The following is a 27,234-nucleotide window of genomic DNA, read 5'->3' as shown; positions in this document are numbered from 1 at the left end:
TCACACACTCCCTCTCTCTCTCTCTCTCTCTCTCTCTCTGTCTCTGTGTGTGTGTGTGTGTGTGTGTGTGTGCGCGAGTGATGTGTGTTGGTTAGTGTGCATCAATTAAAGCAGCGCATTAATATAGAACGGTGATTAAACTGACTTGGAACTACCTGTGCATTAAACGGTTTTACTGCATACACGCCAGCCAATCAGAATCCAGTATTCAGACAGACCATGGAATAATGTTTACTAATAAACTTATGAAACATTACCTAATGATTAACAGATTCTTATTTCATGTAAATTAAAATGCTTACAAATGTCAGTAAACTTTTAATTCATATGATCATGCACATCTTGAAAATCTACCAATGATTTTAACAGATGTTATACAGTGATTAAAAACGTTTGTTTATGTACAACACTTTTGCTGCTATTGGGGTGTGATATGGGTAAGGTTAGGGACAGGTTTGGTGGTATGGGTAGTTTTAAGGGTTGGTTAAGGGGTCAATGGTGTACAGGGGTCATTTTGATTACTAAAAGGGAACATGGTTCATTCTGTTTATATTAGATTGTTTTGATAAATGAAGTAATTTCTTGAAAAATTGATTTATTTTCTCCTGTTGATGTATGATTCAAGGAATATCCTGTTTAATGGTATACAGTAGTATACTAATATAAGTGTTGAGGCAATAAAAACATGTTTTTCACCCAAATTACAATGTGCGTGATGTCTTTAGCAAGCATTTAAATAAACTTAACTAACCCCCCTTTACACAAATGTTGTTACAGCAGCTAAAAAGTCCAGTGTCCATAAAGATCCTACAAGATTAGTAAATGTTTATGAACATTTACAAATGATGAATAGTTTCTACTTTAGATTGGGTATTGCAGAAACATGAACAAATGATTTGTAAAGATGTGTAAATAGGGTGAATTCAGGTCATTAGGGACACATTTTGCCATTGAGATGACTGCTCATAAAGGTACTAATGACGATGTCTCTGGGCCAAAAGCAGCTGCATGAATGTGAACGTTTGACACAAAAATGAAAACATTAACAAAAACACTGACAGCGTATGTTTACAAACACAACACCAGGAGGCACAGCCGTTAAGAGGTCATTTCTGGTTAATGATGTCACAGAATTTACCAGTATTTTGAAACAGATGTGTGAATGGTGCTTTACCGGTAAAAAGCCGAAACATCCTTGCTTGTGTGAACAGTGCATTTTTGTATTTACCGGTAAAGTCGTTCTGGTAACTTTACGACAGTTTACTGGAATTACTGTGTGAAAGGGGCTAATGATCTGTTAATCATCAGATAATGATTAATAAGTGCATTAGTAAACATATTATCTCATATTTATAGATATGTGAATATATATTAACTAATGATCTGTTAAGCATTATATAATAGTTTACAAACACAACACCAGGAGGCACAGCCGTTAAGAGGTCATTTCTGGTTAATGATGTCACAGAATTTACCAGTATTTTGAAACAGATGTGTGAATGGTGCTTTACCGGTAAAAAGCCGAAACATCCTTGCTTGTGTGAACAGTGCATTTTTGTATTTACCGGTAAAGTCGTTCTGGTAACTTTACGACAGTTTACTGGAATTACTGTGTGAAAGGGGCTAATGATCTGTTAATCATCAGATAATGATTAATAAGTGCATTAGTAAACATATTATCTCATATTTATAGATATGTGAATATATATTAACTAATGATCTGTTAAGCATTATATAATATTTGTTAATGATTTATTAATGAAAGTTATTATAAAGTGTTACCGGACATGGTATTACACATTTATAGTGAAGATTTTTAGTGAATAGATCCGTTTTGTTTAGTGAATAAATCATGGTTAGTCGGATAAGTTTTAGGATTATTTGGCACAAACCTACAATTTGGTTAGTCTGCCAGCAAGTAGGTTTAAGAAGTCAGATATTTCACCCTGGAAGCTTGTTTTGAAAAGCGAAATAGCCGGTTTATGCCAGGTTATCCCTAAACTTATTTGACTAATCAAGCAAGTCACAGTGTAGCCTGTTCACTTTGTCAGTTATTTTCTGTGATAGTTGTGGCAGCGTTGTTTTTATGTTCCTTGTTTCACCCCCTCTCCTCAGAGTTACAGTAAAATCTGAACGTATCGATGCCACAGACAGTTTGCTGGACTGGTATTTATTCATTTACTTACTCATTTTTTTCATTCTGTATCACTTTTTCTTTTGCTTTCCGCCTTACACGTTTTTGTATGGGTGTTTTTATGTTTTCAGCTGCTGTAGCTGCAGTTTTGTGTTGTAACACTGAGGCTGAGGTACCATTGGCTGTGATGACACACACTGTCTTTTCCACAGCAGGACTGCAGGCACAGGGCTGCTTGTTTCGCTGTTTTGGTCTCGATCCATCTCTGCCTTTCTCTCTCTATCTGTCTGTCTGAACATGCCTCAATGCTATTGTTCAGTATGTCATCACTCCCTTCACAGAATTCATGAGCCACATCCATGTTCTCTTGCTGGGGACTAAGGGACACTATCATTTTCTTCCTCCCTGGGTTGAAATTGTTCTCTGTTTCTGTCTCTCTGTATTTCTTTACTCTGTAGTAAAGAGCAGCAGAAGAACTCAAAAGTTTCCAAATCAGTGTGGGAGCAGCGCACAAGTGAGATCCGCAGACAGAACCTGATGACCAGCAGAGAGGCGCTTTACAATGAACTTGATGCAGAAGATCACTGGAAGGTCAGAGACAAATCCTAGATCACAACTTGAGAGTGATGATTTCCTGTGTAGAGCGCTATTTTACCAAAACTATAAAACTAACAATAAAAATCAACTAAATTATAATTTAGACAAAAACAAAAGACCTTTACCCACATTAAAGGTACAAAACTATCATTTAATTGTCAAATTTCATGTAAGGTCTATAGAAAATAATACTTTTATTCAGCATTGATGCATTTCATTGATCAAAGGAGACAGTAACTTTTGCATTATTGCAAAAAATATAGGTGACCCGTGCTGACAAAATGAGTCACAATGAGCAAAATGAGCTATTGATATTTTCACATTCTCTATCAAAAAAACCTTCAAAATGATGTATGATTTGTTGGAATCGGACAAATAAAATGATTCCAGCTAAAATGACTGAGCTACTGTACACCTGTTTGAAGTTGATAGTCAGCAAAGTCAATTTTGAGAATAATCTAGTTAAAGTTTTCTGAAAGTTCCAAAACAAAATCACCTAGCAACCATACCTTAAAATCTCTGGTAATACCACCAAATTCGGCACACAAAAATCTATAGGAAATATATATGTTCAAATAAACCGTAAAACAAACAAACAGTAGAAAAATATAAGAAAGAAACAAATTAAATGAACCGTGCCTTACTTTCTTCATTTTACATCTAAAGAGAATCAGAACAAATAATCAAATGTAAAAATCACTGCATAGTCTTTAGTGTATTCATTACAAATAAAGTAGTTCAATCAAGAGCACGGAGTGATTTCCTCTTTTCTTTTATTGTTTGATTAACATTGAGACAGACGACCTATGTATTAAGGCCTACTGTAACGCACGGATCTAATATAATGTTACACATCAGATGTTTTTCCCCAACAGTTAACCAAACGTTCACTTAAGACATTTCAGATTATGTTTGCGTGAATACTTGCCAAGACAGATATTTTGAAATACTGTAATTCTGTGTGTATGTGTATATCTGAGAGGCTTTGTGCGCATGCTTTGGATGTGTCAGTCAGCGCAAGTAAGATCATTTTCATAGCTTTCGCTCTTAATAACTCTTTAAACATCAGTCAAGTCCCACATTTTATTTTCTCATTCCTGCATGTTCCTTTCAAAACTGAAACCAAAGCGTCAGACGCAAGTGCTTTGCTTCCGATGAACAAACGCAACTTTCTAAAACAAAGAAAGTAGACCTCTCAGAAAACATACAAATAAAGATAATTTTAGATGTTTAATTACTATGTGGAGCATTGGGATTGCTAGACGAGGGCTTAATGAACTCATTTTTGTGAAAACCGCAAATTCGACCAAAATGGACATTTTTCACTCGTTTTGCCTGTAGCTCATGACTAACCTGTGCGTAATCCAACTCATTTTGCCAACATGGGTCACATATATATTTCAGATAAATACTGATATTTTGAAATTTCTAATCATCAAAGAATCCTGAAAAAAATGATCACCGTATCCACAAAAATATTAAGCAGTGCACCCGTTTATAGGAAATAATAATAAATACTAAGAAAAATGTTTCCTGTATAGAAATTAGAATTATTTGAAGGATCATGTGACACTGAAGACTTATAAATCAATGGCTGCTGAAAATCCAGTTTCGCCATCACAGGATTTTATTTTGGTAACGCTAAATATGAATAAAAACACTATTATTAAATCTTTAACAAATCTGAAATATCCATTTGTCATACTGTACATTATAATGGTGTGATGCCTAAATTCATTTGCTGCATTTTTTATTTATTCAGACAAAATAATATAGAATTTTAACATTAGGTGTAAATGATTGTTTCATATCAACCAGAATTTATAATATAAATATTATCCTTTTATATTTATATATTTTTCCTAGTTCACAAAAAAAAACTGATTTTGTAACATTAAGAACGCAAATGGGGTCAACTTTGATTTCCTGTCCTTTTCTTGAGAAATATTTTTTTTTTTAATTAAATGTGTCAGTTTTATTAACTGTTAAGCCTAGATGTATTGATCAAATCAACTTTTTGTATTTCTAGATGAACTACCGCAACCGTCCTGACATGAAGACCCACTTGGACCGCCCACTAGTAGTTAATCCTCAGGAGAACCGCAACAACAATACCAACAAGCCCCGACCGGGTGAACCAAACCCCCAGGAGCTAAACCAGCAGCGGGGTGAAGAATACCTGCAGCACCAGTCCCGATACCACCACAATCACAGTCATCATCATCACCATCACCACCACTCCAGCCGCCAGTCCCTACACCACCCAGAGCTGGGGGAGGCAGGCTGCGATTGTGCCCAGAGAGGAGGCGAGGACATGGATGGCGCAGGGGAGCACAGGCGACCCCGACACCACCAGCACAGAAGGAGGGATGAAGATGGAGGGAGAAGACACAGAGAACACCACAGCAGAGGGGAGACAGGAGGAGAAGGGGAGGAGGGCCAAGAGAAGAGGCAGAGGAGGCATCGCCATGGAAACCATGGGGATGGAGATGGAAGGAGGGATAGGGAACGGAGTCGACAGCATAGAGCTAGAAAGTGAGTGCTCTGTGTTTCTTAAAAAATGTGCAGGGACTTAAAGAATTGTGGTGTATTGGTGAATCATTTATTTGATCAGCGAATCGTTACATAAATCATCGAAATGAATCGACCCACTGATATTTTAACATTAATAGTGTTACATTCAGTTCCTCAAACTTTCTGATCTGAACTTTCTCAGAATCAGGGTTATTATCATTAGCTGAAACTAAAACCATTAAAAAATAATGGTAACACGATAATAATAATAATAATAATAATAATAATAATAATAAAATGTGACACAATTATTTTTTATTTCAGTTAGTTGCCAAGTTAGAGTTGATGTACTAAAATAACTCAAATTAAAATATAAAATAAATACCCATTCAAAATATTAATAAAAACTATAAAAGTAGTTTTTATTAAAAAAAATAAATGTGGCTAGATACAGCATACTGTTACTGTTGTTTCAGCTGTTAACGTCTTGCCTCTCACTTTTTTTTTTTTTTTTATATAGAGAGGGTAGCTTATCAACGGCTCGTCCAATTCAGCCTGGTCTTCCTCATGCAGAGAGCCAGTACAGCGAAGATCTGGACAACCTGCGCAATAGCAGCAAGATGGCCATCCACAACTCTGACCCCGACTTTTATGACCCCTGCTGTGACCCAGAGCAGGCCAATAACCTGCTGAACCTACGTGGACCAGATTTCCATGACAGCAGTCTTATACTGACAGACTGCACCAAAACCCCCAGTAAACTTGACCACACTGCCATAGATATGCCTCCGATTTACCCCTCATTCAATGCCAAGTTACAAGGTGAGGGACGAGCATGTGCATGTGTGATTACAGAAAATTCTAGGAGCATTTAAAGGGAAGGGACAGTTCACCTAAAAATAAAAATAAAAAATTTTTTTTTTTAATATACAATAAAACTCAATAGTCCAATGGGTTTTTTTGTATCTCTTTCTATTTCATTCCAAGGGCAAAAAGAGTTTTCACAGTTTTGAAACACTCTTTCTTGTATCTTTTTTGTATGTTCTGCAGAAGAAAGAAAGCCATACAGATTTATGACAACATGAGGATGAATACATTTTGGTTTTTTGGATGAATCTTAGGCCCATCTGCACGCCTTTGTTCACATTTTATTGCATTGATTTGATAAACTGGATTTAAATGCGGTAAAATGTGTCAAATGGAGTTGGTGACTGAAAAAAACAGGTAGCTGAAAAAATGTTAAATTAACTGAAAACATTAGGTTGTAGGTTTTATTTTATAAAATACACATTAAGAAAACAATGTTATTTAAATATAAAAATTGAAGTGATAAATAAATATAATAATTGCATTCAAAAACTTTTAAAATGCAATTATTATAAGGAAAACCAAATAAGTTTTTATACAGAACTCTTATACAGAATTCAACATGCACAGATTCTGTGCAGGTGTGTCAATGAGTAAGATGCATTTATGTGTGTTAGTAAAAGCAAATGTTGTACTGTTTGATATTTGATGATGTTTGTGGATTTCTGTGCACGTCCTTCGTCCCACATTCCCTTCACTGTGCAGTGAACAAGAATGCCAACACAGAGCCAGCTAAAGAAGGAGAGAAGAAAGAGGAGGAGGAAGACGATGGTGGCGATGAAGACGGCCCCAAACCCATTCCCCCGTTCAGTTCCTGTTTCATCCTATCCACAACCAACCCGTAAGTGTGTGTTCATCTGTGTAAGCGCATGTGTGCAAAGTTAATGTATTTATCTTAACCAATGTGAGTTTTCAGGTTCCGAAGATGTTGTCATTACATCCTGACGCTACGTTATTTCGAGATGTGTATTCTGTCAGTCATCGCTATGAGCAGCATTGCTTTAGCTGCGGAAGATCCGGTGTGGCCGGAATCACCACGAAACAACGTAAGACTAATGTTCTGAATATTATTTGTGACCTAACTAAGCTTTCTAGAAGTAATTTTAATGGTCTTGCATAATGTGAAACTAAAAAAAGTTTAAATTGGTTTGATTTTTTATTTTTATTTATTTTTTTTTTTTTACAAATTCTACCAAAACGTAAAACTAAACCTAAATAAATCTAATCTGCTTTTACTAATAAATGTATTTATACTCAAGCAACAAACAGCTGGTCATAACAGCTAATTAGGACAAAAACTCAGATTAACATGGATTTGTTCTCATATAGATTATGCATTTGCTTTTTGTTTTCCAGGTATTGCGTTACTTTGACTACGTCTTCACTGGTGTCTTCACCTTTGAGATGCTCATCAAGGTAAAGTGTGTGTGAAATGACTTGTGCGGTTGAGTTGTAGAATCTCATTTTATCTATTTGTTTTAACCCTCTGCGCTGTTTTTCAGATGGTGGTGTTAGGCTTGGTTTTGCATGAGGGCTCATATTTTCGTGACCTGTGGAACTTTCTGGACTTTGTAGTGGTTAGTGGTGCCCTGGTAGCCTTTGCCTTCACGTAAGTGCCCTTTACCCCACCATTTCCTGCCCCAAAGTGCTGCCTGCTGCCCCTTATCTTCTCTTCCACCACCCTGTTGCCCCACTGCCACCCTGGAGCCTCGTCAGTACTCTGCCCCTTTCTCTCTTGGTCTCGTCCTGTCAGCACTGTGTGCCCTTCTTCTAAGCTCTCTATCTCTATTTTTTTTGTCACTTTGCATTCGATCTCACTCAATCAGACACAAAGATGAAGGCCTTTCTCACGTTAAACACACACACACACACACGCATCAAACTTTCTGTCAGGACCAGCCTGTCTGTCTCTATTCTCTCTCTGACCAATCAGCTCCCTTCTTGATAATGCCTCTATTTCTTTCCCATCCAACTCCTGCCATTAGCACTATGTGATGCACACAAACTTCTGTCCATCTTTCGTCTCTCACTGTTCATCTTCTATCTCACGTCACACTCAGTCCTTCCTCTTCATGCTAAATAGTTTGTCAAAACACCTTTCCGTTCGTTCTTTAACCTTGACTTCCATCAATACATGAACTCTTATTTCTCTGAAACAATTCCAGTCAAAACTTACAAAAGCTCAAAAGTGATCTTAGTTATATATCAGTTGTTTTTACTAGGCAGAAATGGGATAGCAAATGGAGAATTCTGCTCAGATCTCAGATTTATGGTAAAAAGACCGCACTAATCTCACATATCAGTTTCAGAAGGGATCTTAACATTGTTGCATTCTGCGCTCAGTTTTCCCAAGACACCACAGTTAGAGATTTCAATACTAACTCAAACATTATTCATCAAATTCTTCCAAGGCCAAATTATGTGAGCTATAACATCAACATGTATTTTATCGCACATTCATTTTATATGTGAATAATTTTCTTATTTGTGTCTATTTTTATTTCTCCAAAGGAAGTTTAGGTGAAATATGTAACACAATATTACTTCACCTGTAGCATGAAATTGAGCAAAATTTTTACTTTCAAATAAATCTAATCTACATTTACTAAAAATCTATTTATTTCATTTTTTTTAGAAATTCCATGACACATAACATCGTTTTTTTTTTTTTACTATTAAATAAATCTGATCTATTTTTTACTAATAAATTTATTTATTTCGTATTCAGTAGAATGTTAAAGTTGAATTTTTAAAAACTTTTTTAGAAACTTTTTTTTACATACATTGACATGTAATCTACAGAACTGTTGACTTGTTTTGAGTATCAGGGCTCTTTTCCATTCCGTCATTACTCCTCCAAACAACTATTCCCTGTCCCCTCACACTTTCGCTCTGCTGAAAAGGGTAGTTTTGAGCCATTTGGGGCCCTGTGGGGGTGAGGGGTCTCCAGGCACCTGTAGCCCTTTAGTGCCCAGGCAGTTTCCATGTCTGGATCAGCGAGAGCCCATCCTGCCACAGGTACTCTAGTTTTTTTCCTTTGCACGGCCTGGGGGAGCAGCAGCCTGGGGATATAAAGAGGGTGTTTTAAGAATAAAGCTGAACCCTAGAGCGGGAAGATCAGCTAGTAACTAAGAAAGGAGAATGAGTAAACACTGCTGATGGGGCTCTGAGTGTGGAATGATTTTTACTTTTGTTTAGCCCCTTTTCATTTTTCTTGTAAGTGTCTGTTGTGCGTGTATTATCTAGTATGTGTACATCCTCCTCAGTCCCATAGGCCAGACTACATATATGTGTATACAAGACGTGTATGTGTAAGATTATGTGGGGATTGCAGAGTGACTTAAATGACATAACACTAGCCTTTGTTGCATTAAAAGTGTCCTCACACTTCTAAATGGAATTAGAATATATACTGATATTATTTAGTGGCATTTTTTTTTTTTTTAATAGATTTGGGTAAATAAATATCTCATAAACCTTTTCAGAACTGTTTCGATTTGATATATGCATTATGACATTTCTTGAGCTTTCACTTAACCCAAGCTTTTCCCATCAACCTTAAAGGCAAGCCACTTGTACGATACTGAATGTAATATATTATTATTATTATCTGTTACATGTTTTAACTTTGGAATTGCATGCGTTTACATGCATACATGTATATTCAGTTCAAATTATATTGCCCATATAGCCAAAATAGACACATGTGACGTTAAAATAAATAATCACTTTCAGTTTACATGCTGCTAGTAAATCCGGAGAATCCAGTGTAAATAGCAAGTTAGTAATTTGTTATCTAACCAATAACCTTGTCTTAAGTTGTCATTTGCTTTTCTGTTCGTCAAAATGTTGTTTTGTATTTAACACTTTGCTATCCAAACTCCTTTAAAAGCAAAATTGGCATCAACAGAAAATAAAAATCGGAGACTGAGGAAGGTGGACATGATTATTTACATCAGTTAAACTATCAGCATACATATAGTGGCTTCAAATTTAATATTTGAGTCTAAGTGTTGTATTTTTAAACAATATATTAATATATACATTACTGTTCAAAAGTTTGGGATCAGGGATTTATATTTTGTATATTATTTATATTTTTATTAGCACGGAAGCATTAAATTGATCAAAAATGGCAGTAAAGACATTTATAATATTACAAAAGATCTCTTTTTGAAATAAATGCTGTTCATTTGAACCTTTTATTCATCAAAGAATGCTGGAAAGAATTGATCAGGTTTATTTTAAACTGTATTTTACTGTATTTTGATCAAATAAATGCAGGCATGCTGAGCTTAATAGATTTCTTTCCAAAACGTTTAAAAATCTTACCTACTCCAACTTTTTGAATGGTATTGTATTTATTTAATTTTAAATGATATCTATATTATTTATTAAAATAAAAAATCATTGATTCAAACCGTTTTAATTAAACTTTTTTTTCTGTATTGTTGAAATATTTGTCAAAAGAAGGCACACAGTATGCTGATATGAATGACCGTGTTAGCTGAATGCCCATAGTGAAACCTATCAGCTCGGATGTTCACATACACATGGCCTGATAGGTTTAAACACTGCTTTGAGTTAAAAATCACTCCACAAGCAACGCCCAATTTTCATCCCTTGCCCCTGACCCTAATCTAAATGAAGCCTCTCTACCCTATCAAGTCTGTTTGTGTCCTGTGTCTCTTCCTATTCTCATTCCTAAAAACAATTCTTCCCCATCCTATCCCCTTCATCCTTCCTTTCCTCCTCGTTCCTCTCCCTCCATCCACTAAGCTTCCTTGGACAGACTCCAGCTGTCAAGCTGTATATCATTTTGCCTCCATTTGTTGAGTCTAAACAGTGAGTGAAAAAGAGAGACAACAAGAGATGTGGAGAGATAGAGAGAACAAGAGATACAGAAGGATAGGTTAAGGAAAAAAGAAATACAAGAAAAGAGGACTCCAGGTTGACAGTTGCTCCTCATTAAGTGTTTTTTTTTTTTTGACGTTCATCTTCTGTCCTATCTGTTGTTGTTTAACTCATTCTCTTTCTCGCACTCACACACACGAAATGAAAGGATTTACCCTTTCATTATTACCTGTGATTATTTACTCACCGTCATATTGTTTCAAACCTATACATTTTTTGTACACCTGTACATTTGTGTCCCATGCTAAAACTAACAGTATGCAGGTTTGATTCAACATGAGGGTGAATTTATTTTTGTGTGAACAATTGTTATTCTCTCCACTGCCTAATGCTTTCTAAATGGATGCATTCTGGGTATAGGCATGGTCATGTGACACGCAAGCATCTCAGATTACCCAGAATACCTTGGTTTGGTGGAAGAAAGGCTTGCCCATGTGTTACAGTTTCCCCAAAAGAAAAAAAAAACGACTCAACAAATGATTGTTTTTGCCACCTTCATTCTCAGAATGAGGTTAATACAAATACCTGAGAAGCATGTAATCCCATAACCGCTATAGATTTGGGTTGTATGCGTGGGGTTGTGGACTGTATGTGCTGCTTGATAGTTACCGTCCCACACTGCCACCTTGAGGCGACTGCAGTGTGGCGGCCATTTTGGCTCCACTGCAGTCAGTTATGGATTCCACCTTCATTCCGGCTCGAGTGTCTGATGCACGGTGCGTTCCAAACGGGATATATCGCCCTCCGAGGGGCACTTCGGAGTGAAAACAATCATGGCCGCCATATTGAAGGGTCTTTCCAAACCGAAGTGCTCAAAACTGGCCACTTCAAAGGGCCCTTCGGAATGAAGGATTTCAAAGGGTACAACTGATGGACACTTCGGGCCCCCATGATTCTTTGCACAGGGAAGTTGTTTGGCGTCACAGAGTTCGACTTCACCTATAAATGTATGTATAGTATTTTTCTATACTACTGTAATATTTTTACAAGTTAGATTTGGTACATTATTATGGTCAAAACGACATTGTACTTCAACAAAATACTTCACAGCTACCTTTATCAGTCCATTCAAATGTTTCAAATACACAGAAACAATATACATTACAAATACATATTACATTACATATACAAATAAATATACATTATATTTAACGTAAAAGACGACTGGGGATCAACAGCGTACAAAATGTTTGGCGAAGGCGTCTCCTTGATCGTCTTGTTAAGATGACGCAGAAGTGCATTCCAAAAAAGTTTTTTTGACCCCTACATACTTCATCCCTTTGAAGCTCTCACTCCGGAGGGTAAACCTTTTGAAGGGATTAGGGCATTGGGATGAGCCCTTCTGAATGGAACACAGGGACAGTGTGCTGATTCAAGGCTAAGGTGTCGAGAATCTCCCCCTGCATTGAGAGTTGGCATGGCAGAGGGAGGATTCTGCCCTACTGCAGTGGGTTGTCCTAATCTATAAGTGTGATGAGTTTGAATCCTCAGTCATCGATTGGGGAAAGGCCCAAAGTATAAGACCTGCCAAATGCCTGGCAGGGGTTAGTGTATGAGAATGATGCAGTCAGAGTCAATACCACAAAGAGCAGCAGACTCAGGTGTGTGTGTGTGTGTGTGCGTGTGTGCGTGTGTGTGTGTGTGTGTGTGTGTGTTTATGTCATTTATGAGGACACAAATTTGTATAATAACATGGGTATGACATAGGTATTACAATGAGAAGGTGATTTATGAGGACATTTTCAGTGTCCCCGTAATTCAAAAGGCTTATAAAAAATTCAGAATGAATTTTTTTGAAAATCTAAACATTCAGAAAGTTTCCTGTAAGGGGTAGGTTTAGGTATAGGGTTGGTGTAGGGCAATAGAAAATACGGTTTGTACAGTATAAAAACCATTACGCCTATGGAGAGTCCCCATAAACCATAAAAACAAACCTGTGTGTGTGTGTGTGTGTGTGTGGGGCAATTGCGAGCATGAGTTAATCACTAATAAAGCAACTAAATTGGATTAACAGGTCAGCACACTTTGATTTTATTTCTCTTAACTATATAAATTTAACTGGGTATATAATATTGTGTATAAAATCATTTATAAAGTATATTATATACACTACTGTTCAAAAGTTTGGGGTCAGAAAGATTTTTGTGTTTTGAAAGAAATAATACTTTTATTCAGCAAGGATGCATTACACTGATCAAAAGAGGCAGTTTAGACATTTATGTTGTTACAAAAAAGTTGTATTAAAAAAATAACAAATTTATTGCATCTTAAAATATATTCAAATAGAAAACAGTTGTTTTAAATTGTAATAATATTTCACAATGCTGAATGTTCAACTGTATTTTTGATCAAATAAATGGTGAACATATAAGACTTTCAAAAACATCTTACCGACCCCAATAACAAAGAGTGAAAAATTTAAGGGGGTCTGAATACTTTCCGTACCCACTGTATATTTCAAAATCGGGGCATATTGATATCAGTGTACAGTACAATCTTGCACCCAGATTAAAAATAAGTGTGCGTAGGCAACAAATAGACTTTCTAGCGGAGAGATCACTACAGTGGTAAGTGCTGATCTTTACTCAGATAATGAGCTAGGTTGTGAAATAAACAGATAGATATGATCTCATCTCAGATCTGTACACTATTTACTCTTATCAGATCTCTCAACAGTCTTTAAACGTTTTAAGGAGTCTGGATTTTAAGACTAATTGACCCTTTGCTAAGCCCCTCCCTACTGGCCAACCTGTTACACAACAACAGTTTACAGACAATTTTAAACAAATATGCAAAGAAGCATATGTGGATGGATGATATCCTTTCGGTTTTTACTGCACAGTTCACTGAAAATGCTGCTCATGAAAATCTCTTATTCATTCCAATGGGACGTTTTGTAAAGCTTGTGTGAGCGGACAAGAGTAACCAATTAGGCGGTGCTTAGCAATGGTCAATTATATTATATATGTCTATAGAATTTTTGAATACAGTATTTAAAGACGCATTAAGCAAAGTTTCAATATTGTAACCTATTGGATCACATCACACAAAAGCAATTGTTTCTGATGACCAATTCAAGCATATTTGTCAGCTGTGATCAATTTTGCAATAATGTTAATTAACATATTTCTATGTGTAAAACACTGCTTAGTGCATCTTTAATTTCATTTGACTAGGTCTGTACTTCCTAATATCTGAACACGGGGCTTTCAACTCTTTTAATCATTCGCTGAGGTTTTTATCTTTTTGTTGGTTTGGTCCTTTTTCTCTGTCTGTCTGTCTGTCTCTCATATTGATGTTGTTCCTCTGCCAAGCCACTCCCAGTATCTTGTTCTTTTTCTGTCTCTCTTTCTCTTTTTCTGTGTGTGTGTGTGTGTATTCCTCTCTTTTCTGTCTCTTTCTCTATTCCGCTGTCTGTCTCTGACCCTCTCTTATGTCTACACCTTGGTGATCAACAGGAGCCTCTCTCGGTAAAGTCTCCCCTCCTTATTGTCGCACGGCTACCGTCCAGCTCACGTGATGGCTTCTCTCTCTTTCTTTCTTTTTCCCTTCCCGACCCATTCTTCCTTTGCTCATCTGCTCTGGTTCTCTCCATTCCACTGCTTGTGTTATTCTTCCATGACTTACATTGGTTCTAACAGGTCCATCTGTGGACCTAAACGACTGAACACAAAGTTACAGAAGAGGTCACACTTTTGCACACTGCTTATGGTACTGCACACCTCTCTCTGAGCACAGTCAGGAGCGAGTAATTGATTATCTGTAACCTGGACCTTTTCCAACGCTCCGACTCAATCAATCTGCCATGAGCTGGCCAGTCTTCAGCTGGGACTTGCCTGGAAGTTCATAGTTAAAGACAGCTGTCTTGGCCGCTTGATTGAAGAGTTCTCTGATTGTGTTTGGGACCTGTGTAAATACTTTTACAAAAAAAAATATGTCTGCCACATTCACAAGACTGATCCTGGGACAATAAGGATTCACTGTCTACACTGGGTGTTTTATGGTGCAAGATGGCACTATCATTAGAGTAGTCTACTCTAGAAGCTTCAATTGTGGATTTCATTGATGGACATTTTTTTGTTAACTGCTCCAACCATCTATCTAAAATAAAATAGCTCTATTTACATTTTTACTGTTAATGTTATTAGCTGTATATTTAAAAAGCCTCTTTATTAACCCATTAGTAACCTCAATATTTATATATTTATCGTTTTTGTTTTAATTTTTTTATTCTGAAATGACCCTTGCATTTTTTTTTACTATGAATTTTATTAGTTATATATTTAAATAATCTCGTTATTTACTCATTATCAACCTCACTATTTATTTATCCAGCATTTTTTCATGTAATGAATTTAATCTTTTATTTTTTTATTCCCTGTGAATTTTTGTTCTCTGAATTTTAGTGGTTGCATATTTAAATAACCTAATTATTGACCCTTTATTTATTTAATTTCATATATTTTTTAATGTTATTTATTTAATGCCATTTTATTATTATTATTTTAAAATAACCCATGCAAAGTCCTTTTTTCCTTTTTGGTAATAAAGCATTATTTTATTTCAAATTTTAGTCTTCAGCTTACACCTGATTGGTCCATGTTAGTAAATATTTTGGGATAAGCAACTCTGATGCATCCAGTGTAGACAGACTTAGACCATTGAGTTCTTCAAAATGGCCAGTTCATTGAATGGCCAGTTTCTTGAATATCTTCTTGTAAAAATCCAAATGTGCTTTGGAGACAGGAGGTTTATCAACAGTTCTTTCTTTTTATTTCCTTATTGGTTTGAATGCAATGAAATGTCCTTGTAACTTGTCTTTGTCTCCTGGTTTGAGCTTCCTCAAGTTCTTCTAGGGACAAGATACAGTTGGACTCAAGTCTGCTAACCTTCTGCATCTCAATGGACCCTCAGTCTTGTCATGTTACCTACGATTAACACAAACAGCCTCCATATCCCAGACCTCCATTCCCCTGTCTGCTCTAACACAGCTAAAAACCAAAAAGAAAGAAAGAGGTTTGGCTGGGCATTGCACTGGAAAATGCCTGACAGTTTTTCTGACATACTTACTTGAATGTGTTATGCTTTTGGAATGCCCACAGAAGGTAGACGGAAAACCTACAATAGTTGTGAATCTGTGAAGACTTGCTTGAAGAAAAAAAATATTTTTTTAAAATAAACAATCCACAACAAATACGTCTAATACATGATAAATACTGCAGCATTAACTGTTGCATGGTGATATTGAAACTATCCCAAGCCCAAGAAATGGTCTAGAAGTGAAATGTGATTGGAAATGTCTTTCAACAATTCATATCTCTCTTTCTGTTTCACCATACAGCATGTTGATGTCCTGTTGTTTGTCTCCAATCCACAGGGGGAGCAGTAAGGGGAAAGACATCAGTGTCATCAAGTCTCTGAGGGTTCTAAGGGTGCTACGTCCCCTGAAGACCATCAAACGTCTTCCCAAACTAAAAGTAAAAGCCACACACACACACACCTACACAGCTATGATACATGTTATCACACCATTTTGTTTTGTGCTATACCAATTTCATGTCTCTTTCTCCCAGGCGGTGTTTGACTGTGTAGTGAACTCTCTGAAGAACGTGTTGAACATCCTCATTGTCTACATGCTGTTCATGTTCATCTTTGCTGTGGTGGCCGTGCAGCTCTTTAAGGGACGATTCTTCTACTGCACCGACGAGTCCAAAGAGTTTGCCCGTGACTGCAGGTAAGAATAGACAACGTGCAATGAAAAATTGTGAATTTGGCAACATGGTCCACAATAATACACGTATACTCGCCTATCCTTATGGAAAAAGTCTGTTTGCTGAATTGTGCATTATTGTATTTGTGTTTCAGGGGCGAGTATTTGGTGTACGAGCGCAATAACGAGGTCAAATCGCAGAAGCGGGAGTGGAAGAAGTACGATTTCCACTACGACAACGTGCTTTGGGCCCTGCTTACTCTCTTTACTGTGTCCACCGGAGAGGGATGGCCGCAGTGAGTTGACATGTGCTCACAACCTGTGTGTCATCTCTTGTGGCTTTGTATCTCTCCTTTTTAATGTCATCGCCCCTTCTTGTCACTTTACTTTCAGGGTGTTGAAGCACTCTGTGGACTCTACCTATGAGGACCAGGGCCCGAGCCCGGGGTATAGGATGGAAATGTCCATCTTTTACGTGGTGTACTTCGTTGTCTTCCCCTTCTTCTTTGTAAACATCTTTGTAGCTCTCATCATCATCACTTTCCAGGAGCAAGGAGACAAGATGATGGAGGACTACAGCCTCGAAAAGAATGAGGTACTTGCAAATTTATTCCTATATGTAAACCAAGAAACATACCTAATTTTGACCAAAATTGAAGGCAGCATCTTATAAATCTTCCAATCCCGTAGTGCATTCCAAGGTGGTGGACAGTTTAGTTTTATTTATTGCTGAAAAGTAGTTCAATAAGAAATCATTTCATATAATGTGGTATTTCAGCCAATATCTTATGACTTGTTTTGCAATGAGCCATTTGTGTAGAAATGTGATTATAAGCAAAACAAAGTTGACTATTGGCTATTTTGTCTTTTATGGTATTATCGAAAGTTTCATTTGTGAAATTGTCAATTTTATCACAAAATCTAGAAATAAGTAGACTGCTATATATATATATATATATATATATTAGTGCTGTCAATCGATTAAAACAAATTAACTAATTAATCGCACATTTTCCTGAAATTAATCATGATTAATCCCACCTAACATGAACGTTTTTAAATATACTTTTATATGGCAATAATTTCACATTCAATCTTCAAATTAATGTGCAAACAACATAAAGACAGTGTATTTTTTTTATATTTGTTTAATGGCATCTTTTTTTATGACTGAAGGCCAGTATCACTGATACCAATACTACTGATATCTCTATGAAATTGTTTTTCCCCCTAATATTTAACTATTTAACATTGACTATAGCCATTCAACATTACAGTATAATTGAGAGCTATCAATTTGAACATTTATTAGATTTTAAAAATAACTTATAATTTAAGTGACACAATAAACACAAATAACACACAATAAATGCACAGCCATTTGCACTCTGCATCGAAAACATATATATGAACGCGCTGTTGCACCTCTGATCATTTTTAGGCTTATTCTCCGGCGTTTATATAAGTGTCTTATACTGCGGCTTGTGTCACGGAGCTGTAAAAACGGTTACACTCACTAGTGAATGAATCGAGCGTTTCCGCGCTCACTTGACACGCACTTGGCGCTGAAGTGAAGTGGAGCGTGCGTCTGAAACGTCTCACGGTCTCAGTCGTTCTGCGACTGAATAAATGCACTTCTTGTCAAGAGAAAAAGTGACAGAAGCAGCAGCTGTGAGTGGGGTGGCCAACCCTAGCCCCGCCCCTGCATTAATTGCGTTAAATATCTTTAACGCGTTAAACTGAAAATAATTAATCGCCTGCGTTAACATGCTAATTTTGACACCACTAATATATATATATATATATATATATATATACAGTATGTATGTATATTATTGAATAATATATTTTTAAGAAATCTGCTCATTTTTAGAGTTTATATCTCTAAGATAGATAGATAGTATTAATTATTTCAGTTTTCTTAATCTACTAATTCTGTCAAATAATGTAAAAAAAAATGCAAAAGTTTCAACAATGTTTTGGAGAAGAAACATAATTAATAATGATTATATCATAAGAAAACTGAGACTTTTCAAATTCATGTACATAACACTTAAAAATGTGTTTCTAGGTCAAAAGCAACTTATTTGTGCTCTCACATTTTTTATTTTTAGCCACATACTAGATTGGAAGTCTACAGTTTTCACTTCTCTCTCCACAGCGACAAACATGCAACATGATACGTCAGATGCTTCTTTCACTGTTTTCTGCTGTTCTGTGTCTTCTAGAGAGCCTGTATTGATTTTGCAATAAATGCCAAACCTCTAACGCGCCACATGCCTCAGAACAAGCAAAGCTTTCAGTACCGAATGTGGCAGTTTGTGGTGTCACCTCCATTTGAGTACAGTATCATGGCCCTCATTGCGCTCAACACCATCGTCCTTATGATGAAGGTACAAGCTTCTTCCTTCCTCAGCATCAGTAACGTCCTTGTGCATCCGTCAGGGTCTGAATTTTCTTTGTGCATTTCCAGTACCATGGGGCCCCTCCGACATATGATGCAGTCCTGAAGAACCTGAATATAGTGTTCACCACACTGTTCTTCATGGAGTGTGTTCTGAAAATCATTGCATTTGGTGTCCGAGTAAGTCTCTCTAATGGCATCCTAAAGATATCACCTATTATTAATTCATTCATCCTGTTACTTATTTAGACCTGAGATTTTTTAAAACGTTTTCTTCTTTTAACCCATTTAGAAAAATGGGTTTAGAAAAAACTGCTTTCTATTGCACTTGTCTGCCTGTCTCCATGGTGACAGCCATTTGATTGGCTAAACTATTTTTAATAGTCTTGCCAGTGCAGGATTGGGTGATACAGGTCCTCACTACCTGAGAACTCTGAGATGATTGGTTAACACACACTCTCCTTTTGTTTCTCTGCAGAATTATTTCCGAGATGCTTGGAATATTTTTGATTTTGTTTCCGTTATCGGCAGCATCACTGACATTTTAGTGACAGAGCTTTGGGTAAGTGCACTTTTAGACAAGTTTAGAAAGCAAATACAGATTGCATCTTGATTCGTGTTGGAACTGATTAGCTAGATGTGAACATATCCACTTATAAATAAATATGCATTATAATCCCGGTAAATGCATCTCTTGCAATCACTTCCCTTTTTTTAGGGACAGTAAATAGTTTCGTTCTCACACACATAAATCCTACTGAATCTATAGCATGTGTTTTGAATATCATCCTATTGCAGAATTTTCATATTATGTTTAATAAGGAAGGTTTAATTGAAACGATTTCAAACTTTATGTGGTAAAAATGACTTGAAAGCAAAATGTTAAAAAAAAATTCTGTTTGAATATTTACCCATTCAATCCTCCACATCGTGTGTTCATTCTATTGCTAAGTGTTGTGTGTATTTGTACTGAATTTTGTTTGTAAATGTCAGTGTTTGAGTGTGTATTTGTGCTGGTGTTGTAGCCTATCTGTGCCTTTAGGGTGCTCTGTCTGTAAAAATGAGACAGAGACACTTTACTCTGATGTGTTAAACTGAAGTTTTTGGGCTCTCCCAGTGGTCACACATTACATTATGTGGATTTTTATACCATATAACTTTCCATATAAACCATATAATCAGTGGTAATTTAATGTTATTTATATATTATCATAATATTTATCAATATTTTGAATTAACTTATACTTCATTTTGACTTTACGTGTTTGTCATTTTATATTTCTACACCCTATAGCATTCATGTATGTTAACTTTTTGTAATAATTGAGTTCCACACTCACATTTTATATAAATATCACTTTATTCACAACTCAGTTTGGCCACTGGAACAGCCTGCAAAGTGAATCAATACCCACCGTATCTGTGTTTGATTAATCAGCCTGTTGACTGTATCCATAACGACTTATTCCTGTTTTATCTTTTTACATGCTTTCTTTGTTCCTCTGATTTGTTGGCGATAAACCCATCCAATCCAAAACAAACAAAAAATGCACTATGAAACTCTCATACCTTCCATCTCATGTGTACCTATCCAATCCCCTCACACACTCACTATACATGTATGCATCCATCTACTGCAACAACACATAGAATCCGGTTGGTTTGTAATTTTCTCTCGGCTTCTAATGCATCCATTACCCAAAATGCCTTGCTCTTTCCTCCTCACTTTCCTCAAAGCATGTGCTTCCAGTATGATTACCCATGGCCCCAAAGATGCTTGACAATTTGACAACTGCTCATGTTAATGCTCATATATTCTAAAAGTAATTAAAAACACTATGACTAGGTGGCATAATGGTAAAAATGTGTCATTTTATTAAAAAAATTTTTTTTTACCATTTTTCACCAAATTCCCAGAAACACAACTGCATTGTATATATACTGTTACAATGATCTAAAATGATTCATGTAAGCATTTGGTCATACCACCCACCCTAATACAAACACATATATGTATACAAGTACAAGGGCCAATAATGTATGTAATACATTAAAATAACTTCACCGACATTAACATAGAGTTTTGTAAAGTAGATTTACCTGAATGTAATCACAAGAGGTTCAGATAAAGTTCAATAGCTGACTCTTGCTCTTATTGACCTGTAGTTCTAATCTACCTTGTTACCCCTTGACCAATGAGAGCACTATTTTGTTTTTGCTCATAAAAATTATTTTACACTTGCACAGGTAGTCACCGACATTGTCATGCCATCGCTGAATGCCGTGCACTTTAGCAAAAGCTGCATGATGACTCTTTTTCTTTCATTACCTTATCTTTTCTCGATTCATCTGCCTGTTCTGCACTACTGTAGTTCCTCCTCTATATGGAAGAGGGCGCTACAGCTCACTCATTGAAATATGTGTATGCTGGAATGGGGGAGTGATCCTCAATAACCTGTCCACACATAAAGATGTATTATTTATTTTACCAGGTTTTGCTGAGTGATTATGTCAAATGTGCTTAAAATACCACATTGAAATGTTGTGTTTTGGGCTAAGCACTTCTAAAATGCCACAAAAAAAAAGACAGTTGGCATGAACTTTGTGTGGATTGGACCATTGAGAATTACATAAAAACACAGCCAATCCCCACTGGCTAATGTTGTCGGTATTCTCCTCCATATGCCTGTATTTGCTAAACATTACAGTGCATCAGGCTGCTTCCATTCTGTGCCTTGCCTGTCTCAACAGATCAGTGCATTTGATTAAAAAAGGTTTATGCTTATATATATGATTGGATGTTGACTGTTACAATATATTGATTGTTTTTCTTGAGCCCCTCCTGAATTAATTTGGTCCTTTTTGCCATTTTTATTTTTTTAGTTTCAATCCCATTTCAAGTTTATTTTGTACATTGTGTATTTATATACATTTATTAAAAAAATTATACTTTTATGTATTACTTTAACCCACTTTCTCTCTAAATTATTATTTTATTTAAAAAATATATTTATCATCAAGTAAACTGATTGTGATTTTTCTCTACAATATCTTCTCTTTTTCTTACACTTGCTCTCTCTTTCACATGCTGTCTCTCTTGCACGCTTTTCTTCCTTTTCTTCTGGAACATTCTCCTCTGTCTCCGTTTCTACATACGTCTCAATCTAATCTCCCTAGGATAACTTCATAAACCTGAGTTTTCTGAGACTATTCCGAGCAGCACGTCTCATTAAGCTCTTGAGGCAGGGCGAGACCATTCGCATTCTACTCTGGACTTTCGTTCAATCATTTAAGGTGCCAAAAGTCTTACCTAAATGCCTACAGTCACACACCTACACCGATTCACATGCCAAATCCAAGTCCAACGTGACTAAGGGACAAAACTTAAGATATTTGCAAACAATTTTTTTGCAATTAAATCTTCTCACGGTTTCTGGTGAAAAATTTCAGGCACTCTGAAGTCCTGCCTTTGAGTGAAAAATAAGCAATTTTTACTTGAGAATTTCTTTGCATATTTCCCTACATGTAATGAAAATGTATAGCCAGCTGTCCTGCCTAAAAAAGTTAGAGTGAATTTTCATGATTCTTAGAAAAAAGTTTGGATACCAGAATTAGTTGTTTGCTATCTGAACATATTTACAAATTGAGCTTATTTGAAGATTAAAAAAATACATTCTCCAAAAATGGAATGCATAATTTCATGCAGTATTGCAGAGATGTAGAGATGTGTTTTATTGATCTGTAAATTTTATAGAAGCAAAGTGACAATGCACTCAACCTATTTTAAGGTTCAAAAAAAACACAGAGACTTTACCGACGTTTAAAATTCTGTCTAATTTCTTCCTCCTTTCATTCTTTTTCTGTTTACCATTTACAGGCTCTGCCGTATGTGTGCCTGCTCATTGCAATTCTGTTCTTCATCTATGCCATCATTGGCATGCAGGTAACAGCTGTTCTGTTTGAAATGAGCTTTAACATCCCTGTGGGTTTTTGAAAAACTAAATAAAGACGAAATGAACCAAAATATGCATCTATGAACACATTGATAAGTGGCATAAGGTTGCTGAGATTTCACATCTGTGAGTTCAGTGATGTGTTCAGTAGTTTTATATATTCTCTGTGACACTGTAGTTGTTTGGGAACTTGGCGCTGGATAAGGAGGAAGATAGTGCAATCAATGAACACAATAACTTCAGAACCTTCATTATGGCCCTGATGCTACTCTTCAGGTCAGTCCAGTGTTATTTTAGTATATATTCTATTATAATATTTAAAATATTTTGAATTAGCTTTTTTTTAAAATATTTTTTCATTTTCATTTTAGCTAAAGTTTTAGTCCTTTTGTTTTGTGCGTTTGTCTTTTGTATTATTTTTTACTTTTCTATTTAGCTTAATTTTTTTTTTTTTTGTTTTAGTCATTTTAGTACTTCAAATTAAACCTTTCTTTAAGGAGCAAAAGATATTTAAAAACAATTTTTCGCAGCAAAACCTTAATTTTTAGCTTAAGTTCCTTTTCAGTCGGTCACTTCGATGTTGTGTTGAAGTTTCCGACACTAGGGGTCGCACTTGGGAGCCCAGAAACCTCTGACATCAGAGAAGCCGCAGCGTGTGAACGCGCCGCCATGTTTGTATCATCCCTACCAAGGAGCCCCTACCAAGTATTGAGTACATGTACAGTAAATGAACATACTTTCCAGAAGGCCAACAATTCACTAAAAATGTTTTTTTATTGGTCTTATGAAGTATTCTAATTTGTTGAGATAGTGAATTGGTGGGTTTTTGTTAAATGTGAGCCAAAATCATCACAATTAAAAGAACCAAAGACTTAAACTACTTCAGTCTGTGTGCATTGAATTTATTTAATACACGAGTTTCACAATTTGAGTTTAATTACTGAAATAAATGAACTTTTCCATGATATTCTAATTTATTGAGATGCACCTGTAGGCCAGCGTAGCATTTGCTCACTCGTTCTGTTTTTTGGAGCCGAATGCTGCGTCTGTGAGAAGCGGCACTCATTCACCTCTCGATCTCCTCGTCATTGGATCTACAGCACAGGCAGTAGTCTCTTCCTTCTCATACACAGCTAAGTGTTGTGAGAGTACCCCAGGGTGCTTCAACGGTGATCACTGAGAGCAAATTCTCTGAAAGAGCTTCACGGGCGGAATTGTGTGTTTACGTCATGCCTTTCCGCCCATGTTCTTCTGGTTGCGGTTACCATGTCTCTTCTTATGACCGACTCGATCTCTGTGTTCAGTGTTTGGGCCGTGCTCATGACGAAGCAGTGCTCGTGGATGGTTCATGTCCCACTTGCAAGGACCTGTCCATAGGCACGTTGTGTTTGTGGCTCGGGTTCTTCGACAAAATACCTCGAGTCACCCCAGCCGCTTCCTGTTCCGGTCCTTCTACTGCCGGGTACGAGGCCACAGCGATGTGCGCCCAGCCCCAGTTCCTTTCTTCCCAGATGTGCACGAGCAACTGATGAAATAGTGGAAGGCCCCCTTCTCAGCCAGGACATGATACTCCGGCTCCTCCATCCTCACTGACACAAAGTTGAAATGACCGGCTGAAAGGGAACGTTTCTGTTACATATGGTAACCCTCGTCCCCTGATGGAGGGATCGGAGACGTCGTGTCCCTTATGCCACAACTCTGAACTGCCTGAGTGGGTTGAGACGCTTCTCGACTCCTCAGAACAGAACGAGTGAGCAAATGCTACGCTGGCCTATTTATACCCAGATGTCTGGGGCGTGGCCAGCTATGCAAATTTTGATCACCAATTTCATTGGCCTTTTTTCGATGTCAGAGGTGTCTGGGCTCCCAAGAGCGACCCCTAGTGTCAGAAAATTTGACACACAGTCTCCGTTCCCTCCATCAGGGAACAAGGGTTACCACATGTTACCGAGATGTTTTAATAGTTTTGCTATGTGGTTTTGTCTTTTTTATTAGTTGTTTTTTTTATATTTCTGTTTAGATTTATTTTTTGTTTCAGTTTTAGTAATTTTAGTACTTCAAATTAAACCTTTTTGTTTTATTTTTAAGTAACAAGACCTGAAATATTTACAAAAAAATTGCACCAAACCCCTCAAAATATTTTAGCTGAAGTTCTAGTAATTTTAAGTACTTTTGTCATTATTATTATTAAATTTTTTCTCTTATTTCTGTATTTCTGTTTAGCTCTTATTTGTTTTAAGTTTATTAATTTTGGTACTTTTAAACGAAACCTTTTTATTTTATTTTAAAGAATAAGACTTAAAATATTTGTGAACAATTTCTTTGCACCAAAACCTTCAAACCTTAATTTTTAGCTTAAGATTTTGTACTTTTATGTGCTTTTTAAAAATTTGATTTCTATTTATCGTTCATTTATTTTTATTTCAGTTTTAATAATTATTTATTTGATTTGATTTATTAAGTTAGTTGCAAAAGCAACATTTTTAATTTTTAAGATTTTCAACTAATATATATATATATATATATATATATATTATTTCAGCTTTGTTTCAGTTTACTAAAAACTATTTTTAATGTCACATATGTGTGTGTTTTGGTAACAGGAGTGCCACAGGTGAGGCATGGCATGAGATCATGCTGGCGTGTCTCGGAGGAATGGAGTGTGATGATAACTCTGGGAACGAGGGGCCAGAGTGCGGCAGCAACTTTGCTTATGCCTACTTTGTCTCTTTCATCTTCCTCTGTTCTTTCCTGGTGAGAACAGCCTCCACTTGTTTCTTTTCGCCTTCCTTTACCTTAATCACACTTTTTTACACTTCCCTTTCTCTCTCAGAGATGAATTTCTTCTTTATTTATTGCTTCAAACGGTAAATAATAAATTCGGTATGTTTCTGAGCTTGCATTTTGGGGTTTGTATTTGTGTTTAGATGCTGAATCTCTTTGTCGCTGTCATCATGGATAACTTTGAGTACCTGACCAGGGATTCCTCCATTCTGGGTCCACATCATTTGGATGAGTATGTCAGGATTTGGGCAGAGTACGACCCAGCAGCCTGGTGAGTTAAACGCACATCTTTTACAAAGACTTTTTCTCTCACTCAAACACACAAAACCACACATTTTTAAAGACGCTGTTACTCTTTTAAGCACACACGCAACCATTGATTTTTACCTTGAAATTGTAGAATGGAAAACCTACATCACTTAATACTAGCAGTTTTTAAAAGGGAAACATGCTCACTGCAAGCTAACAAACACTGTAACATTCTAAAGATTCTTTCTTTCATCACAGATAAGATATTTATGTGCACACAAACTAACTCAAAAACCAATCATTCCTCTCCATAGCTGCTGGCCCAAACCTTTAAGGTCTTTTGTTACTGAAAACATCCACAGAACGTCCCATAATGCTGTCCATGGTCATTTAGGATAAGGCCACTGCTTCAAAATCTCCAAAAGGCCAGCGTTATATCCCTCATATCCCATCAGATGTGACCTCTGCAGTCTGATTTGATTTCATGCAGATGAGCCCAATTGTACCAACTCCACAAACTCTGTCTGCCCAGACAGTAGTGTCTCCCGCTTCCCTCTGTCCCAGTGCTTGCCTCATCCTCGAGTGCTGTTCTGCAGGAGCCCATGGAGTTGGTCTGAATGAAGGGATTCCTTACCCCAGCTCTGAGAGAGCCCATTTATCCTGTTGACAATGCACGTCCGGTGATGATGATTCAGCAAAAGAAGGTTTAAGGTTTGAATTAGGGTTGTGCACCATTCAGAATAGAATTTGTATTTTTTCCCCCAGATCAGTTCCTGAATTTGAATTGAATTTGAGTTACGGTACCAAACAAGATGTAGAATTGCAATTTGAATTTGAATGTAAATAAATAGAACTGAAATTTCAAATAAATTTATATAACTACAAGCAAAACTGAAGTTTATAGGCCTTGATGGATGGATTGATGGATGGATGGCCATCTATAGACATATTAATTGGACCCACTTTATATTAAGTGGCCTTAACAACTATGTACTTACTTTTAAATTAATCATTTGGTACAATGCACTTATTGTGTACATACATGTTTTTACATTGTACTTATATTTTAAAAATACCTGCATGTAATTACATCTGTAATTAATTTCTG

At 36.5% G+C, this 27,234-nt stretch overlaps 1 protein-coding gene across 1 annotated transcript in view; it reads left to right on the top strand.

The window, feature by feature from the left end:
• The window catches only part of LOC107695065 (voltage-dependent P/Q-type calcium channel subunit alpha-1A-like), a 142,387-nt gene that overhangs the window by 93,284 nt on the left and 21,869 nt on the right, over positions 1-27,234 (top strand). The window contains exons 21-41 of the mRNA XM_016494851.1: positions 2,116-2,166; positions 2,593-2,725; positions 4,761-5,266; positions 5,766-6,067; positions 6,818-6,953; positions 7,029-7,158; positions 7,469-7,528; positions 7,615-7,721; positions 14,485-14,496; positions 16,404-16,503; positions 16,600-16,760; positions 16,892-17,032; positions 17,130-17,331; positions 18,965-19,129; positions 19,210-19,320; positions 19,619-19,702; positions 22,318-22,434; positions 23,018-23,083; positions 23,272-23,369; positions 25,697-25,847; positions 26,021-26,148. Of these exons, the coding sequence (XP_016350337.1) occupies positions 2,116-2,166; positions 2,593-2,725; positions 4,761-5,266; positions 5,766-6,067; positions 6,818-6,953; positions 7,029-7,158; positions 7,469-7,528; positions 7,615-7,721; positions 14,485-14,496; positions 16,404-16,503; positions 16,600-16,760; positions 16,892-17,032; positions 17,130-17,331; positions 18,965-19,129; positions 19,210-19,320; positions 19,619-19,702; positions 22,318-22,434; positions 23,018-23,083; positions 23,272-23,369; positions 25,697-25,847; positions 26,021-26,148 (2,961 nt within the window). The remainder of the gene's footprint in view (positions 1-2,115; positions 2,167-2,592; positions 2,726-4,760; positions 5,267-5,765; positions 6,068-6,817; positions 6,954-7,028; positions 7,159-7,468; positions 7,529-7,614; positions 7,722-14,484; positions 14,497-16,403; positions 16,504-16,599; positions 16,761-16,891; positions 17,033-17,129; positions 17,332-18,964; positions 19,130-19,209; positions 19,321-19,618; positions 19,703-22,317; positions 22,435-23,017; positions 23,084-23,271; positions 23,370-25,696; positions 25,848-26,020; positions 26,149-27,234) is intronic.

Source organism: Sinocyclocheilus anshuiensis, unplaced genomic scaffold (assembly GCF_001515605.1).
Source record: "Sinocyclocheilus anshuiensis isolate Anshui unplaced genomic scaffold, SAMN03320099.WGS_v1.1 scaffold26, whole genome shotgun sequence".
Taxonomy (NCBI): Eukaryota; Metazoa; Chordata; class Actinopteri; order Cypriniformes; family Cyprinidae; genus Sinocyclocheilus; species Sinocyclocheilus anshuiensis.
The sequence above is the reverse complement of the archived record's forward strand: the minus strand, read 5'-3'. Positions and strand labels throughout refer to the sequence as shown.